Source organism: Octopus sinensis, linkage group LG20 (assembly GCF_006345805.1).
Source record: "Octopus sinensis linkage group LG20, ASM634580v1, whole genome shotgun sequence".
In the NCBI taxonomy this organism is placed as follows: domain Eukaryota; kingdom Metazoa; phylum Mollusca; class Cephalopoda; order Octopoda; family Octopodidae; genus Octopus; species Octopus sinensis.
Window position 1 is genome coordinate 13,729,071 of NC_043016.1, and position 18,377 is coordinate 13,747,447.

At 31.6% G+C, this 18,377-nt stretch overlaps 1 protein-coding gene across 3 annotated transcripts in view; it reads right to left on the reverse strand.

Annotated features, from left to right (window-relative positions):
* The window catches only part of LOC115222578 (sodium- and chloride-dependent taurine transporter), a 77,471-nt gene that overhangs the window by 21,644 nt on the left and 37,450 nt on the right, over positions 1-18,377 (reverse strand). For all 3 annotated transcript variants that reach the window (XR_005003179.1, XM_029792856.2, XM_036511603.1), the window contains exons 2-10: positions 14,972-15,221; positions 13,443-13,574; positions 12,949-13,276; positions 12,601-12,733; positions 11,754-11,888; positions 11,525-11,628; positions 10,421-10,545; positions 10,123-10,235; positions 7,666-7,803 (exon numbers count right to left, since the gene is read on the reverse strand). Coding sequence is in view for 2 of the 3 variants with exons in the window: in XM_029792856.2 (XP_029648716.1) it covers positions 7,666-7,803; positions 10,123-10,235; positions 10,421-10,545; positions 11,525-11,628; positions 11,754-11,888; positions 12,601-12,733; positions 12,949-13,276; positions 13,443-13,574; positions 14,972-15,206 (1,443 nt within the window). In the remaining variant the exon portion in view is untranslated. The remainder of the gene's footprint in view (positions 1-7,665; positions 7,804-10,122; positions 10,236-10,420; positions 10,546-11,524; positions 11,629-11,753; positions 11,889-12,600; positions 12,734-12,948; positions 13,277-13,442; positions 13,575-14,971; positions 15,222-18,377) is intronic.

An 18,377-nucleotide genomic window follows, 5' to 3' on the forward strand; every position in this document is an offset into this window, starting at 1 on the left:
ACAAAGAATATCATTGATTTTTCAAAATTTTTGTTTCTTCTGTTGGTGTTTCAATAGCAAAGATACACATTCACCACATAAATTATTGATAATAATAATAATAATAGTAATAATAATAATAATAATAATAATGATCATAACTACACCAAAAAATGCATAATGAAGCTAATTGCAATGGAATGACAGTTTTTTTTTGTCAGAAATTTTTTCAAAATATGGAATCTCTATCATAGTCAACAGTATCTTATATTGTAAGGTAGCAAGCTGGCAGAATTGTTAATGTGTTGGGCAAAATGCTTAGTGACATTTCATTCTGAGTTCAAATTCTGCTGGGGTCTACTTAGCCTTTCAACTTTTCAGGGTTGATAAAATAAGTGCCAGTTGTGTAATAGGGTCAACGTAATCACCTATTCCCTTCCCCTGAAATTGATGGCCAGGTGTCAAAATTTAAAATAAATAAATAAATCACACACACACACAAATATAAATGCAAAAATCAGACACAAATTTCACATAAACGGATGACGTCTGCTTATCTGCTGAACTATATATACACATACACATCTCTCTTTCTCTGAATTGCAGCATGGATGACATTAAATTAAGGCATTCAGAAACACACAAAAACTTGTTCACTGACAAAAAAAATCTTGTCAGTGAACAGCGAACAGGTTTCAAGTGATGAAAATTTTGACACCACATTGCAATGGCTACGTCTGCCATGCTGCAGATGCTTTGGTTCCAACACATGATTTCAGATCAAAACACTTGCTATGCAAATATATCTCCAAAATATCTATCTACAAAAACACACATATATGAGCAGGCATGAATGTGTGGTTAACAAGTTCACTTTTGGAATCCTGAAGTTACAGGTTCACTATCACTTGAGCAAAACACTTCATCTGAAGTTGATCTTTGATTATTTAAACATCCGACACCTTGGACACTCTGCACCTGTACAGGTAATATCTATTTAATGAAGGGAGTGAGCTAATGTACAGTAAAAAACATCTGATCATTAGAAAAAAATTTTCTGTGCAGCTTTTTCATCAAGAAACTGCAGAATTCCTTCAAATATCCAAATGGCTCCCTGGAAGTAGTCATAAGCTTTTTTTTCCATCTCGGTAACATTATTAGCAATTGCAGTAGGTATTCTCAAAGTGTGGTAGCTAGAGGGTTGGATAAAGTTCAAGGATCTCTTAACTCTACTGGCAAGAAAGGATTGCTCTATCAAAGTGAAGTGCACACTATACAATGCTTGTGTGTTAAGTGCATTGCTGCATGAAAGACAAATGAAGAATAGAAAGAAATGAGATGAACGTGATTTGCTGGATATGCCATGTGTAGAAGTGTTTGACAAAAGTTGCAGAAAATATGTTCTTTATGGAGAGCGGTGGATTTAGCTGTACCCCCAGGAAAACCAAAATGGATAAAATATGTCAGAAATAGTTCTATGAATATGTGTACTTCTTGAGTTCTAAGCTGATATCTTGCTGGCATTAACTTTGCTTTTTAGTTTGAGTTTTGTCATGTATCCTGAATATTATTTCACACAAGCATCATTCACATACAACTCAGACTCCTCTTGCCTGAAAAAAGACTTTTCAACCACAACCAATGCTCTTACAAACTTCAGTATCTAGAGCTATTATATACATAAAAATTCTACTGATATATAGGTAAAAACAAAAACATTTGATGAAAATCGTTTACATCAAATTTGGATTGACCAAATATATAAGATTTATGACAAACCAATGAGAAAGTTTGTACGTGCCACCCAACTCACTAGAAATAGCAAACAACTCTTTCTAATCATTCCCTGTAAAACTAAAATAATGTATACCCAAGGATACATTGAATAATATAGTCCTAGTTATACTATGTCTAAATCAAGGCAAGATGGTCACAGCAGGAACTCTTTTTTTCTTTGTATGCTGCTTAAATAATTATTATGATATTAATAAGAAAGTGACTGTAGACATAGGAAGTCAAGAAATAATACGATAACAAGGAATATATTATATCACCACTGGAGGCAAATAAGTGAAACAATGCAATACTAGAATATTAAATAAAAATACTCTCTAAAATGAATTGCTTCAATATGAATCGAATGTACCAATATTCTGATAATTACTCCAAATTCATCTTCTTTCTCCTATGCCTGCACAAAACCAAGAATAAATCAGAGAAATGTGATTTAAAAAAGGTTATCCGTATATCATTTTTTATTTTAAGAAACTAAAAACCAAAAAGCAAGTACAAAAAATAGATAAAATAAAATAAAAAACAAGTTTGTGAAAACTTGTTAATTGATATACAACAATTGCAGTGGAACTGTGTCAGTGACAAGGTAACAGATGAACTTTGGCACCTTTAGAAATATACAAAATATAGCAATTTTTGTATTCTTGAAAAGGCTAAAACATCTACAATTTAATTGTTATAGTTTCAACACATGAACTCAGATCAAGAAGATACTTACTAAACAAATACAAATAAAAGTTTTTAAGATTTATACTAAAAGTGTGGATTTTGAAGGTACTTTTCTTTAAAGTATATTTAAATAAATCTTTTTTGGAACAGTTGATTCTAAGTAAGTAAGGCTATAAATAATAGTTTAAAATTTTGTCACAAAGCCATGTAAATATTGAGTTGAAAAGGTCCTTCTGGGCTTGAAGAAGCCATTATTGATAGCTTTACATACTTTGAGAACCACTGTTCCTAAAAAGAACTATTCCATGTTCCCTCCAAAGATTATAAAATTATTCAATTTGAATAATTTATAAATATTGCCTAAAGTACACCCTATTTGGTACAACACATATTTCACTTTCCACAATTCTTAAGTTTTTCAAAATTTAAAACTATTGTATTTAATTACAATTTATGATTTAATTAAAAGAATTTGCTGTATTATATTACAACACAACAAAACCTTTTGTAGATTACTGGTCACAAGGGATTGAGATCAGAGGCTTATACAGATACACAAACACAATTTACCACAGAAACTACACAGATATTCGCCAGAGCTATCATCCTTCAAGATATAAAATTATACACGGAAGTCAGACATATATGTGTATGAATGTTTGTATGTGTGCCTATGTATGTGTGTGTATCACCAAACCATGTGTAACAACAAAAGAATTAGACCTCAATATCGTTGGAAATAGAGGAATAAATGTATCACATGACACAGGTATGGAGTACTTCCATTCAGGATTCTGAGTTACTGTAACAGCAACTCAATAATTGCTGCATTTCTACAGCTTTTGCAAGCATGGCTATATTTACTGCATGCAACAACTATTGAGTCGCTGCATAATAATAACTCAGAGTCCTGAATCTAAGTGCTCCATAGGTGTGTCACTTACTATATAAATATGTATGCGGCTGTGAGCTGGCAGAATTGTTAGCATAGCAGACAAAATGCTTGATAACATTTCATCTGTCTCTATGCTCTGAGTTCAAATTCTGCTGAGGTCAATTTTGCCTTTCATCCTTTTGGGGTTGATAGAATAAGTACCAGTTGAGCACTAGGGGCAATGTAAATGACTTGGCCCCTTCTCTGAAATTGCTGGCCTTGTGCCAAAATTTGAAATCAATATATAAATATATATGTATGCATGTGTGTGTGTATATATATATATATATATACATACACACACAAAGTCCTTTACAAGTGATCATTCATTGTAAGATATATTGAACCAATATTATTATGTAAATTGTGATTTGTTAAAATTTACACAAAAAAATTCAATATATCAATATATAAGCCTTGGCACAAATCACTGGAAAAATCAAATTAGGAATATCGGTTGCCTGGTACCCTCAAATGGTCAGAGGGAACTGTTTTATATCATATAATGGAGAAGAATGAAAGGGTGAGCTGCTTTAAGCATCAACTTGCTGAAGTTTATATCATTTCACATGTAGAATGTCTCAAGCATATTTGATATAGTTCAAATATAGCAGATAGAAAAACAAATTAGTAATACTAAACTACTAGTCAAAGCAAATAAGTGTCCAAAAAAATCCTCTGAAGTTGGTAATTTAGATTTTGTTGAAATACTGAGAAAAGAACGTATAATGATGAAATTTTTCTTTTAAGATGACAGCTTTCTTAATTTAAAAATTTGACTTGGCCATCATTGACAATGATATAGTTTTGAAAACTATCCATGTTATAACTTTTCTGAACAGATATTGATGGACTTGAAAAAGTAGTATTTTTATGACCTACTAAATCATTGGTTATCACATTGATAAACTAAGTGCAAGATGTTTACATGGCATGAGAACTTTAAATAATCCGAATATGATAAGATTCTTCACTATTTAAATACTATTATTCAAACAGTTAATTACTTAGCAATTTCTGTTCAGAAATGATGAAGACTTAGAAAAATTTAAATCTTGGTAGAAATAGTTCTAAATAACTGCCAAGTATTTTTCACAAGATTACTGATGCTCTCTTTAATAGACCATCAATAACTTACACATTTTTCTATATTTAGCAACAGAGTATGCTTATCTTCCCATATTAGTTTTTTTTCTCTTTCCAACTTTCTTCATCCACATAGTTGAATAGTTAGATTCTCTATGACTACTCAACTTTATTGATTTTTCATATTAATTTTGTAATATCTGCTTCTAATTAACAGTTTCTATCTATAACTGATAACATTAAGGAAAAAATTAATGAGACAGAAAGTACATCCAACTCAATACTGTAAATGCAATTTCATTTCGTCAGTGAAAATGATTAAATATTTGAACATATTTGTATATGATAAAAGAAAAAAGAAAAAAAAAAAAAATGAAAAATTGCAACTGGCATTCATATAAATATATATGTATTTTTTTTTCATTTGTTGCTAATGAGTTGCTTCTGCTGCCCTGTTTGAGAATACCTGTAACATGGAGGTAGCCCACTGAACATTTGATAGGAGAGTGACTCAAAAGTACATGCACCATTCTGTACATTTTGTCATGCAGTATTTCTTTGTGTGGTTTTTTTTTTTTTTTGTGTGTGGCATTCAGTGGCTGTCCCAGTCTACTTATACAGCTTGTATGAATTCATTTTAGAATAATTAACTAAACAAATTGAGATAATCTTGCCCTAGCTGTCTAAAGTTCAAAATATTCTGCTACTAGTTAAAATTAACAAATTATAAACCAATATTTCTATTACCAGCACAGTCCTTGAATAAATTTAAAAATGATTGCTTAAGCTATATTCCACAATTATCACATACTAAAAGTAACACCATTTCGAAATACAATACCCTCATTTGAGTCAGGAACTGGTTAGAAGTCCCTTGAAACATTTGCTATTAGTTGTGCTACTGTGATGTGGACACAGCAGCCACACCTTCAAGCTCTAAATATTATTTTAGAAAGTTATGTATACTAAGGCAAGAAAAAAAAAAGCCCCAAGCAATTGTAAGGAAGTTTCTACCTGTTCACCCAAACCTTACAACTAGAATTTGGTAGCATAATCTTTAGCCACTTCAATCTTTCTGAAACTATCTTAATGCAATATCATTCACTAAAAATTCTATTTGGTAACCTATATCCTTTCTATAATGGAAATCTCCAAGATGTCTCATTTGGTCTAAGGATTATAAATAGTCTTTTCTATCAGCTGTCCAAATAGCATCTCCAGCCCGAAGCAAATTGGTCAAAAATTCTTTCCTTTATCAGGGCTAAATAATTTTACAGCTTTGAACACTTTTCAGGACCGAATTATTTATGTCCATTACAGTGTCTATTATTCATTTCTATCATTACAAATGAATGTTTTGGACAGCATCTTTCTCCTTCTCCCAACACCATACCCCAGTCTATTTTGTGCCAATATGTAACTTACAAAAGATTAAAATATTCATTGCATCAAGTTACTCTAATCCTTCTTTGTATTTCTCCTTGAGTCTTTGTATTCCTGAGGGGGCATCAAGCAGCCCCCATCTCTCTAAATTAATGCACAAACTGTTAAACCACCAACAAGGATTCCATTCAGTAGCTTTAAAAATGAGGTAAAGATCAATGAAGCAATGATCAATTTACATAAAAGTTCATGAGACATTTTTCTCGATGTCAGGTTTAGAAAGAAAAAACAAAAAAAACCTGGCATTTCATTTTCAATATGTCTGCTGGCAGTTTACAAAATGTTGCTGAAATACTTTAAAACGTTTTATGAATCAGGTTCAATTGTCAAACATCCTAAGACATTTGAGAAGGTGAGAGGGTTTTTCTTTTGTCATGGTCAGATTGAAAACAACATCTGCCATTATTTGAATTTTCTTTCTGATGAGTCAAGAATCCAAATTTTAATAAGAAATTATTTTTCTTGACTTTCTTTTCAATTTTTGTACATAAAATGATTTAAGGTCCAATTTCACAGTTTAACTCTTGTGTATCTCAAGAGTTATTTCTGTGTTTTCTTCAATTGTCTAAGCATCCATTATTTTTTTTGCTTCAATGAAATAGTATTAAGTATTATTCTTATAAATACAAGAAAGAAATATATTTTTGTAATGAGTTTTGTATTTTTTTTATACATGCTCATTTGGTTACAAAACATAATACTGTATTGGCATAATTGAATTGATTGCAACTAAATCTTGAATATAGTTTAATTGAATTTACAAACTATTTTTATGATAATAATATTTTACTAAAAGGGAAAAGTAGCTATAATGGCAAGACACTTAATTAGTTATTCTATAAAAAAGTACCTCTTATTTGGAATGGTGTTGATTCTTATAAGTAGTTGCTTTTTTTAAGTAAATTTATTTTTAACTTCAAAGCATGTTATTGTTTCTAGATGTTAGAGTATAATAGTGAAAACTGCTAAATTTGAGGGTATTTGTGATAGAAGTTAGTTATATAAGTAATAATGGTTCTTAAAATGATATATTAAGAACCATTACTTGTGAAGATATGAAATGAAAGTAAAATATATTTCAATATACATCAGTGGCTGTTTTCACAATATGATTTACTGAGTTAAATGTATTCTTTAAATGTTTCATAATATATTGATGGTAATTAGAATTATCAGAATATTTAAAATAGCAAATTAGTAAAATTATTACTCTATCTGATTTCTCATTTGAAATGAAAGTTTTAGGACTATCTTTGGTTTATTTCATTGAGATAAAGGTGGAATTAGTTTGATTCAGTAACAATTTAAGAGATGAGACATCTGATTAAGTTGGTAAGTCAAATTCTATTATAAAGAGAAAATAATCTTACAGCTTCAGAATATTTCACTCAGTGGAACAAAAACCTAAAACTGATACAAAAATGTTCAGTTCTACATTGATACATAATAATGTAAAATAACTAATTGCATGATAATTAGCTTATATTTCCCAGGTTGATTGAAAATATGCTGTTCAATTAGATACATACAAACTGGCATTTTTTAATTTTAAAATTGTTACTTTATAATTCTTACAATATAATTAAGTTTTGTAATTTAATTGCATCAATCTTGAAAATGCTTTTAAATAAGCTGTTGAAGAAACAAATTCTTTTTTAATTAGTATATTAAGAATACATTTTGTTGATCATTTATAATTTTCTTTTCAACTTTTCAAAACAATGTATAAAAAATTTAAAGAATGTTATTCTGTTACTTACATTAGTAACCATGGTTAAGCCAACTGTAAATGCCAAAAGACAAACAAATCCGATTAAGATTTCTCGGCGATAGCCACGTCTTAAGTGTTGGGGCCAACGATCAACTACAGTCGTAATAAAACCTTCGACACCAACAAACTGGAATGAAATAATGGTACACGTTTTTTAATGACCAATTTAAACACACAAAAGGAAAGAAACGATAAGTTTCACTTCATATAATAACATGGTTAAAACATTGGTAAAAGAATTCAATATGATTAATATAAATGTTAAGTCGATATCTAAGTAAAACAACTTTGAAACAAATACATAGAAACAATAAACAACAAAGTGAACAACAAACTCTACCTCCTTACAACTCACTTTGGTCTCTCCCTAGTCCTCAAGTGATTAGCTGTCAATTAAATGAATAAAAATGCATAGAGGAAAGAACTTCATTATTTTAGATAAGAATTAAATATTTTTATATTCCTTAAAACAAATAAATAATCCAGATATCATACAAATAGTCATCCACCAACCATAGCCAAAAGACCTCCCAGAGGCTGTAGCTAATGGTATTGGATGAAAATGAAAAATTTATTATTTGCATTTCTGAATAAATTTTGAGCATGTACATGATCATAAACATGAACAATATGTTAATGTGGATATGTGTGTATGTGTGTGTTATATATATATATGTATACACATAGCATTCTGCATATCTTACTTTAACATGAATATACTGTAGAAAACCACACAACTTCAGTTTTTATCCCAGGAAAGCCTCTCATATAGACATATTGTACTGAAAAGCACTGAAGTATATTGATAGCACTGGCAGAAGAATTGCTAAACCTAGATTTCTGCATATTTGCACATCATCAGCAGCAAGCATCCATCCATTAGAAACAGAAGTATTTAGACAAATTTACTCTTTACTGATATATAAAAACTATGATTAACATGTTTCAATTAACTGGTAGGTTGGGTAAAAATTCATTATTAACGACAAAAGCAGAATTGGTTCAAAATAGCAATCTATATATCTTACTTAACATGGATATATTGTAGAAAGCCACAGAATTTGGAAAACAGCTTTGGAATGATACAGTTGAGATGAAAGTGGTTGTGAAAAGTGGCTAAAACAGAATAAACCTTCAATGTTTTCAAAGAGATATATTATATACATATGCATATATATGTCAATCTTCACCACTATCATTATCATCAGCACCAACTCAACCAATACAACCATTGCTATTTTTAACCCACCAACTCTTTAATGACCAACAACAACAACAGTATGAACAAGAGTAGCAACTCCATCTAGAATAATAATAATAAAAATCCCATGAGATAATGTGGTACCCTAGTATATTCTAAAAGATGAAATGTCTTTGAATTTAGGTCGAAAATGGTTAAGGTTTCTTAAGACTAAAAAACAACAATACAATTAATAAGAATAATATGACAACCATCATCACTAATGCCAAAACCCATAAGACGAATGGTACCAACCCACCAACTTTTGAATAACTAACTAGTAACAACAATAATTGTATCAAAATCATAACAATGTCTGTAGTTACATATGTTATATGTCAAAACAACAGTGTCATGTAAGTGTTTCTTTTCAAATACTTTTGTATGTATATGTACTGTACTGTGTAGATTTAGAAATTATTTTCATGCACTTCATTTTTTGGGGGTCTTGTAAAAAATATCCACAGGAAACATTTTACTGTAACATGAAAATCTGGGAAAAATTAATTTTGCATTATGGCTATATTGTATGTGTGATCCTGTACATACACAGACACACACACATACATATATATAATTGTTTTCTGACCATGCTAGCATAGGTTGGACAACGTATGTATCATAGATGTGTGCATGTGTTTTTAGTCTGAGAAAATTCATAAATTCTAGTATATTTGTGTATGATATATATATATATATATATTACACATAACACACTTTAGAAACATAATACTTAGCTTTTAGAAAATATAAGTTACCCAGGTGTTTTGATCAATTACCTCTCTTCAGTGTACACTCCTTACCCGTAAAACTTTGAACAAAGCCTTTGTTTGTGCTACTTGTGCAATTTGATAAGTTTTATTTGACTGTATCTCAGTGAGAATTTTGTACAATTCAATGTGATATGCATGCAGTTCATTACTGAACTATTCAATATTATTTTTACCATGATATATAGGCTTCATGTGTGTGTGTGTGTGTATAAATATATATATGTACATACACACACACACATTTGTATTGAAACACAAAAAATACATGTAGATACATAAGCATACAAAGGAAAAAATTAAACAAAAATAGTTTTTTAAAGAATCCCTTGTTTTAAAATGTCTTAATACAAATATACACAAAAACAAAAGGTTCTCATCTGCATTTGTTTATATGAGTAATTGATTAATAAAGTCTAGAAAACTGTTGTCTCACCTGGCTGTCTAATCCAAGCAAAATGATCATTACAAAGAACACTATAGACCATAATGGAGCGACTGGCATTTGTGAAACAGCTTCTGGGTAAGCAATAAATGCAAGACCCGGACCTTAAAAAGAAAGAGGATAAATTATTCAATATAAAATATTTACCTTGATATTTTCATGCTGGCATAGAAAAAAAAGTTATGTAAAAATGTTGAAAAATAATAAAATGAAAATGATCTTGAGGAAAAGTATGTTTTAATTTTCAAATACAATAATTAATCTTAAGATTTTGAAGAACTCGTCTTACCTGATTCAGCTACTTCATCAATTGTTAAACCTTGTCTCTTAGCCATAAAACCAAGCACAGAGAAAATGACAAATCCAGCAAGAAAACTGGTAAAAGTGTTAGCTATAGCAAACAGTATACTGTCCCTGAATGAAAGAAAATATTTGCATTAGTAACAATACTACTTTCATCATCAGCAGTTAAAAGAAATGAAAAAAAAAAAAAAAAATCCAACAACTAGAATTTGTTCAAAAGAGAAAGAAATCTATAAACATATTTTATGAGAAACTACACATAGGAACCGAGTTCTTAAATATTAGAAGACATCTAAATGAAAAGATTGATTGTAATAGAACACTAATTTCCACATCAATAACTGAGTAGCAGGAGGGTGTTTTTCTACAAGGACATTCTGTTTTTCCTAATATATATACAGATGATCTATAATTTCCAAGAAATGCTGGTTGATTGAACAGTACTTCTAATGATCATCGATTTAAGGAACAAAGGAAAGTTGCTATAATGCATCAGTGTGAATGGAAGATTTCAATTTGATGTGGGGTGGGGGACCAACTTGGCTTTAACAGTAAACATTAAAATCAAAATAAATATCGCTGCTTCAAAAAGTATGATTCCATATGAGGATAGATTTCAGATACAAAAACAATGTAGAAATTTATGTAACTTTTTTAATTTAGCTACATTGCAAGGTTAGAGGATCTCTGCTAGAGAATCTACACTAAATCTATTGAAATAGTTCAAATAGAGATGGGAAAGAAAAAAAGCTTTTGGAAACCGATGATCAAAGACTGCCAAGAAATAATGTTTGACTGAGCAATAATACTTCCACTGATCAATGACTCAAGAACAAAGAAATAATACACAGTAATCCCTAACTATATCATGGTTCACCTATCACACACTCAGTACATCGTGGATTTTTCTGGCTAATATATGTAAATTTATATCACAGAAACCTCAATATATCTGGGTTTCTGTGGCTGATCATCATCATTGTTATTTAGCACCCGTTTTGATAATGTGCCTCAAACATAAGAGGATATAGTTTCTTTTTTCACTTTAATTTAGTAACAGATGCAATTAAATTAGAATTTTAATACTTACTTATATGAATTATGATGAAATTTGTTATAACTTCCAAGAGCAGTCAATGTACCCAAACTTATAGAATAAGAGAAAAAAATTTGAGTACCAGCATCGACCCACACCTGAAATAGAAACAAATGTTCTATGTAGATTATATTCTTTATTTTTGTTACAGAACACAAAATTAAAAATCCATAACAACTGTTATAAGTGAATGGTTGGTTGCCAGTTAAAATAGTTAATTTACCTGTCTATTTAAAAGTTTGCTCCAATCAGGAATTAAATAATACTTTAAACCATCAACAGCACCATCCAATGTAACCCCACGTATTAAAAGGACAAGCATTAGAATGTAGGGACTAGTTGCAGTAAAATACATAACCTGAAAGAGAAGAAATATAAATAATAGATTATATTATCAATAAAAGTTACATGAATAATAATATAACTCATTAGATTCAAGTGTAGTATGTCTAATCATTTATAATTATTTCCAATGTGTGTATGTGTATATATATTATATATATATATATATATATATATACACACACATTTATTTTAATTGACTGATAACAATAAAAAGCAAAACACAATCAGTGTAGGCATTTTTATTGGTAAAATAACACTTTCAAAGCACAACACACATATCAAAATTTTAAAAAGTGTGTGTATATAGGGTACAGTGAATAAATAAATTGTCGTCTAAATTACGTAAAAAATGTAAACAACATTTACTGTCTTTATATTCATATTTCTACTTTCTGCCTTCATTTTTCATTTATTTTTACTATACACTCTTCCCACTTTCTTTCAAGTTGCCTTCTTATTTTTAAATTCTGTCTGTTTTACTCACATGACTTGTAAGAGTGAGCCACACCAAATCAACTGAATACAAATAGCTACATTAACAGATACTTCATAAGCTACATCACATTCCCATCATAAGCATAATGTATCCACAACATTACAAAACTCAAAGCCAAAAGCAATTATATTAGTTATAAGCTACACATGAGGATAAAAATATTTTTGTATATGTGAATGAAATTATTTTAAAAGTAGAAAAAAAAGAAAAAAGAAAAAATTAAACTTACTTTGCCAGAACTTTTTATTCCTTTCCATATACAAAAATAAACCACAATCCATGCAAGCAATAGACACAAAGCCAGGTCCCATTTAATAGTTCCAGGATGTTCCACACCATCGGATATGTTCAGTACTTTGCGCCTAAAACAAGATCAATTATGAAAAGCAAATGGACAAATAATCTTTTTTTAAAATTATTACTCAATCTCTCTTTTCATCATTAGTAATGAATATGTTTTACCAAATACCATCCTACACAGTTACATATAATAAATTTTATTTCTTTATTTCCTTCTAATAAAATAATTAAACAAAATTCAATATTTTGTCCGAAATAAATAAACATAAGGACTTACTCCCAAAATTCTGTAATAGGATCCATTATTATAGGTCTCGTGAAATTTCTACTTAGTTGAGAAATGGGTTGTTCAATGTAATTAGTCGTTTCATTAAACTGCATCAAATTCATGTCATCTATCCCATATGAACTGTTCAATGCATTTAAACTTGCGTTGCGGTAAAAGTCAATCTCAGTACAATTTTCTGAATTCCACTCATGGCCGCAGGAAGACCAAGGAAGGACAGATGTAAATGATGAGAACAGATAATAAAAGGACCATGTCAAAATGATGTTATAGTTACAGTCGAGGAAGAACACAATCATAGAGCAAGCGTAGCCGATTCCTGAAAATAAGATAATAAGAATTAATTTTGAGTTAATGAAATGATGGTCAAAAGCATAAACATGGAAAATACAAGAGAATTTATTTTGACATTTAAGAGGAAATGAAGCAAAACACACAAACAGACAATATATATATATATATATAATGATGATGATGATATATACCTTGAAATAATGGACAAATTTTCCAAGCTCCAACACCACCTTCAGACATAAATTGTCCTAGAGATACTTCCAGGAAAAAAACTGGAACACCACCCAGTATCACAGCCAACAAGTAGGGGATAAGAAAAGCACCTACAACAAATATTAAATTATGGTCAAAACATATTTAAAAGTGATTTCCTCTCACATAAAAAAATAAATTTCAGGCATCGAGGTACTTTTGGTGTTCAATAAATCTTAACATTACGAACTTTTCGACAATGACAATGCTGAACATCATCAACTACATTATGTACCAGTGTCATCTTCCATTAACTCCAGATAAGATAGAGTTACTTGTGAGAAACTAATAAATATTTACAGCCTATTTGAATAAGGGTTATATTTTAAGGAATCTATACTTTCTGATGTTTGTGTTACAATTTCTGTTTGGAATAACAGTCTATTCTATTGACCAACTCAATAGAGTGTTTATACAAAGTTTTTAGTATCTTATTTGTTAATTCTGTATTAATTGTCATTATAGGAACATCCACTCATTACAGAAGTGATGGGTTTCTCAAAATCTAACATGAAATTTATTTTCCAGTTGATTTCCATCAAACAAAGAAGTCCATAGAAAGTTTCACATGGCAGAATTTCATGTTACAACATCTTTAGGAGTACATCTCTTCCGTAGAATGAGAGATTCCTGTATTTTTAAGCCACACATATGTAGATTTCTGGATGGCATCACCTAATTTCTATTAGATATAAACAACAGATTTCTGATTTTTAAAAATAATACATTCGTACAGTAATTAAAAAAGATTTAAGTTATTATAATATGCCCTTCATGTTTTTAAGTTTAAAAATACAAGAGAGCAGTGAGATAATGTAAATTGAAAAAAAATATTGCAATAATGACAATTTTTTTTTACTACTATGTGAATAATTTGAAAACATTATTACATGTTTTGTGTGCAATTAACAGATAAATTGTGTGATTAACAGATAACTTGATTGGATAAATAGAGCAGAGAGAGTTATAACTGTCCATTAAATAAACGGAGCCTTGCTTAACCCTTTCATTACCAACTTGGCTGAAACCGGTTCTGGCTCTGAGTACAAATGTCTTGTTTTCCTAAGTTTTGAATTAAAATCTTCCACCAAATCTTGGTCACAATTTATGTTCCTAACACTAGCTTAATGATAACTAAGTTATTTTACTAAATTCTTTGTTATATTTAAAACAATTGAAAGAAACACAGAGCATCTCAAAATAAATACAGTAACGAAAGGGTTAAGAAATGAAAATAGAATTGACTGCATTAAGTAGTGTAGATGGGTAAAGCAAGCAGAGTGGAATGTATTGCCTAAGGATCTTATAGTTAAGTCGACTAAATAATGGAGTAGTGTAGTATTTCTTCAGTTTTTCGAGGGAGGCAAAAAAAAAAAAAAAAAAAGAAAGAAAAAAAAAAAAAAAAAAAAGAAAATTCAAGTGAGTTATTTTTTCACAGAAAATCAGAGAAAATATTATGAATACTCACCCCCACCATTTTTGTAACAAAGAAAAGGAAAACGCCAAACGTTGCCTAAACCAACCGAGAAACCAATACAAGCGAGAAGAAAATCGAGTTTTCTTCCCCATGTTTCCCTCTTCTTGATTTTCGATCCTGACTCATCGCTGATTGTTATGCTGGAGTCATCTGTTGACGATGAACCGTTGCTTACTGCCGACATTGTCACAGTAGGCACGTCTGTAAATTCAGTTGTCAGAGTCATTTCAATTGGTGAAATCTGTAAAAAAAGAAAAAAAAAGAAAGAAACAATGTCAATGAGTTTAAATAATTAACAATAATGAATCATGAACAGCTAAGTTTTATTTCACAGCATTTCTACTAAAAAAAAAGAATAAAAAAAAAAAGATGGGAGTTATATGATCACAATGGCCATCATTTCCTTTTCAGAGGCATAATGTAACTAATTTTTCCTTCAATATGGTGTGATTTAAGAGAGATTTGATTGCTGTTTCTAGCAGGCTGAAAAACCACACACAGACTCTCTCTGGTCATATTGTATGTGGCTTCTGTATACTTATTTATACATAACTACACTGTACTATTGTTGTATATCCATTTTCTATGCAGGCATGAGCTGGTAGTATTGTCATGCTCAGAGTTGTTCCTATTCAGCCTTACAATCCTCTAAAATGAGTTTGGGGGACTAAATCTTAGTTATGACACAATTTCTGTAGTTGGAAGCCATTTCCCAACCACTTTACAACTCCCGCGCATTTTATCAGAGTACTTGGCCCCTGTGAGGTTACTCTGTAACTTGAATGACTGAAGAACTTCAATTACTTTAAGTGGGAGAATGAAAGAGAGTGTGTGATAACAGAAACTGAGTTAAGGTGGAATGGTGAGAGAAGCTAAAGTAGGAAGCAGATGGAAGGAGCGGAATCATTAGTGTACGAGTATGAAAGAGGAGAGAAAAAGAGAGAGAGAGAGAGAAGCGTGAGGAGTAAAGGAAGAGAAAAAGCAATGTCTTGGAGTCAGCGAAAGCAACTACTTGTTTGGTGTTAGGAAGGCGAATGCTTCTTGGGCAGTCATAGACCCCATGTTTTAAAAGACAGCGAGGGAGAAAGAGAAGGGAGAAGAATGGCAAGAGTGATAAGGATAGTACGTGGTTGGGTGGTCATGAATAAAGAGGGGTCCAGTACTATCCCTGTTAAGAGTCTGTGCACTACAGTGAATAAAGAGATAGTGCCAGGGTCTGAGGGGAGGTGAGTGAAGGAGAGAGGTGTTCTAAAGGTGGAAGGTCATCAACACATCTCCATGCTGGCATAGGTTGGATGGTTTGACAGAAGCTGTCCAGACACCAAATTCTGCTATGTCCTGGTTTCTATGGCTGGATGCCCTTCCTAATGTCAACCACTTTACAGAGTTTACTAGGTGCTTTTTACGTGCCACTGGCATGTAAGGTGAGTGACATAAAAGGGATCCCAGATGCCATCATGATCCCCTCACACAAACTCCCCACAGTTTTAGCATTCTCATTCCTGTGTTTGCACAGGAAGGTCATTCTCTACCCATACACAACACTTCTCCATAACTACTGCAGCAGCCTCATCTCTTGCAAAATACATCTGATTCATGTTTTTATGTTCAGATTCTTTGTACTTTGTCTCTCATACATGCAGACCATTATACAACCAGTGGAGCATATTTTACCTTTTACTTGTTTCAGTCATTAGATTGTGGCCATGCTGGGGCATTTTCTCGAAGGGTTTCCCGTTCAATGAGTTGATCCCGGTACTCGTTTTTTAAAACTTGGTATTTATTCTATCAGTCTCATTTGCCAAACCACTAAGTTATAAAGACCTAAACAAACCAACACCATTGTCTGTGGTGATGGGGTACAAACACAAATACATACACACACAAACATATGTGCATGCATGTGTGTATATATATATATATATTATATATATATATATATATAATATATATATATATATATATATATATATGTGTGTGTGTGTGGGCTTCTTTCAGTTTCCATGTACCAAATCCATTCACTAGGCTTTGATCAGCCCAGGGGTATAGTAGAAGACACTGCCCAAGATTCCATGCAGTGGGACTGAACCTAGAACCATGTGGTTGGGAAGCAAACTTCTTACAACACAGCCACACTTGTCCCTATCTACTTCAGTCTTTTCAGGCTTCACAAATCCTCTGCATTGAAGGACCAAGTCTTTGCTATGTGCAGTGTTAAATTTTTGTATACAGCTATCATCATACAATTAATTGGCACTTGATTTCTGAGAAAGAAACCCTTTGTTGCCAGAAATAGTTTCCCAAACTTACTCAGGCTCTCTCTCTTTCATTATATCTACCGGCATCACTAATTAGGCCAACTAGTTAACAGAACCTATCTCAACTACTTCTAGGGAGTCATCCTGACATTAAACAAGTATCTGTTACATGAGTGTTCTCAATGCACCTTGGACATCTGCCACATGTGAATTCTAACTTTTCCATTAGCCTACATGTCACCCACCGTAGCTCTTCTGTATCTACATTCGTTCAGCCATATAGAATTTCTTTCTATCCTTTTCTGCATATCAAGCATGACCTTTCTAACATATGCATATTACATGTATGTATATATATATATATATATATGATGATGATGATGATGATGATATATATATATACACATACATACACACACACATTCAATGCATACACACAAATAAACATATAAGGCAAAGTACTGCAGCTATTTTGGTGGTGGCATTGTTTTCAAGGGCTTTGGCTGATTGTATCAACTTCAAAACTCAGTCTGGTATATATTTTTTTAATCTCCTAGAGACGTAACTAAGATGCAGCTAAATACTACAGCATATTTTTGTTCTAATGCATTGAATTTGTTAGGCCGTCCAATGTACCTCATGGGATTTCCACAGATTTTCTCTCGACAAAATTTAATTTTTGAGATTTTGGTTGATCATCTGAGGCTATGTTAGACAATATTTGCCCAGGTCAACGTGTAATCACATTGAACCTGAAGCCACATGAGAAAAGATATAAACAGCACAGAAATTTTGGGGCTAATTCACAGAACAACTGCAAAAGGTAATATTTCCCTAATGGAAGACTGGAAATGAGGAACATAGGCTCTTCTATGATGATGATGATGATGATGATGATGCTCATTTACAACTATCACATGGTGTCAAGACAAAGATACACACACACACATCATCATCATCATTTAGCGTCCGCTTTCCATGCTAGCATGGGTTGGACGGTTCAACTGGGGTCTGTGAAGCTGGAAGGCTTCGTCAGGCCCAGTCAGATCTGGCAGTGTTTCTACGGCTGGATGCCCTTCCTAACGCCAACCACTCCGTGAGTGTAGTGGGTGCTTTTTACGTGCCACCCGCACAGGTGC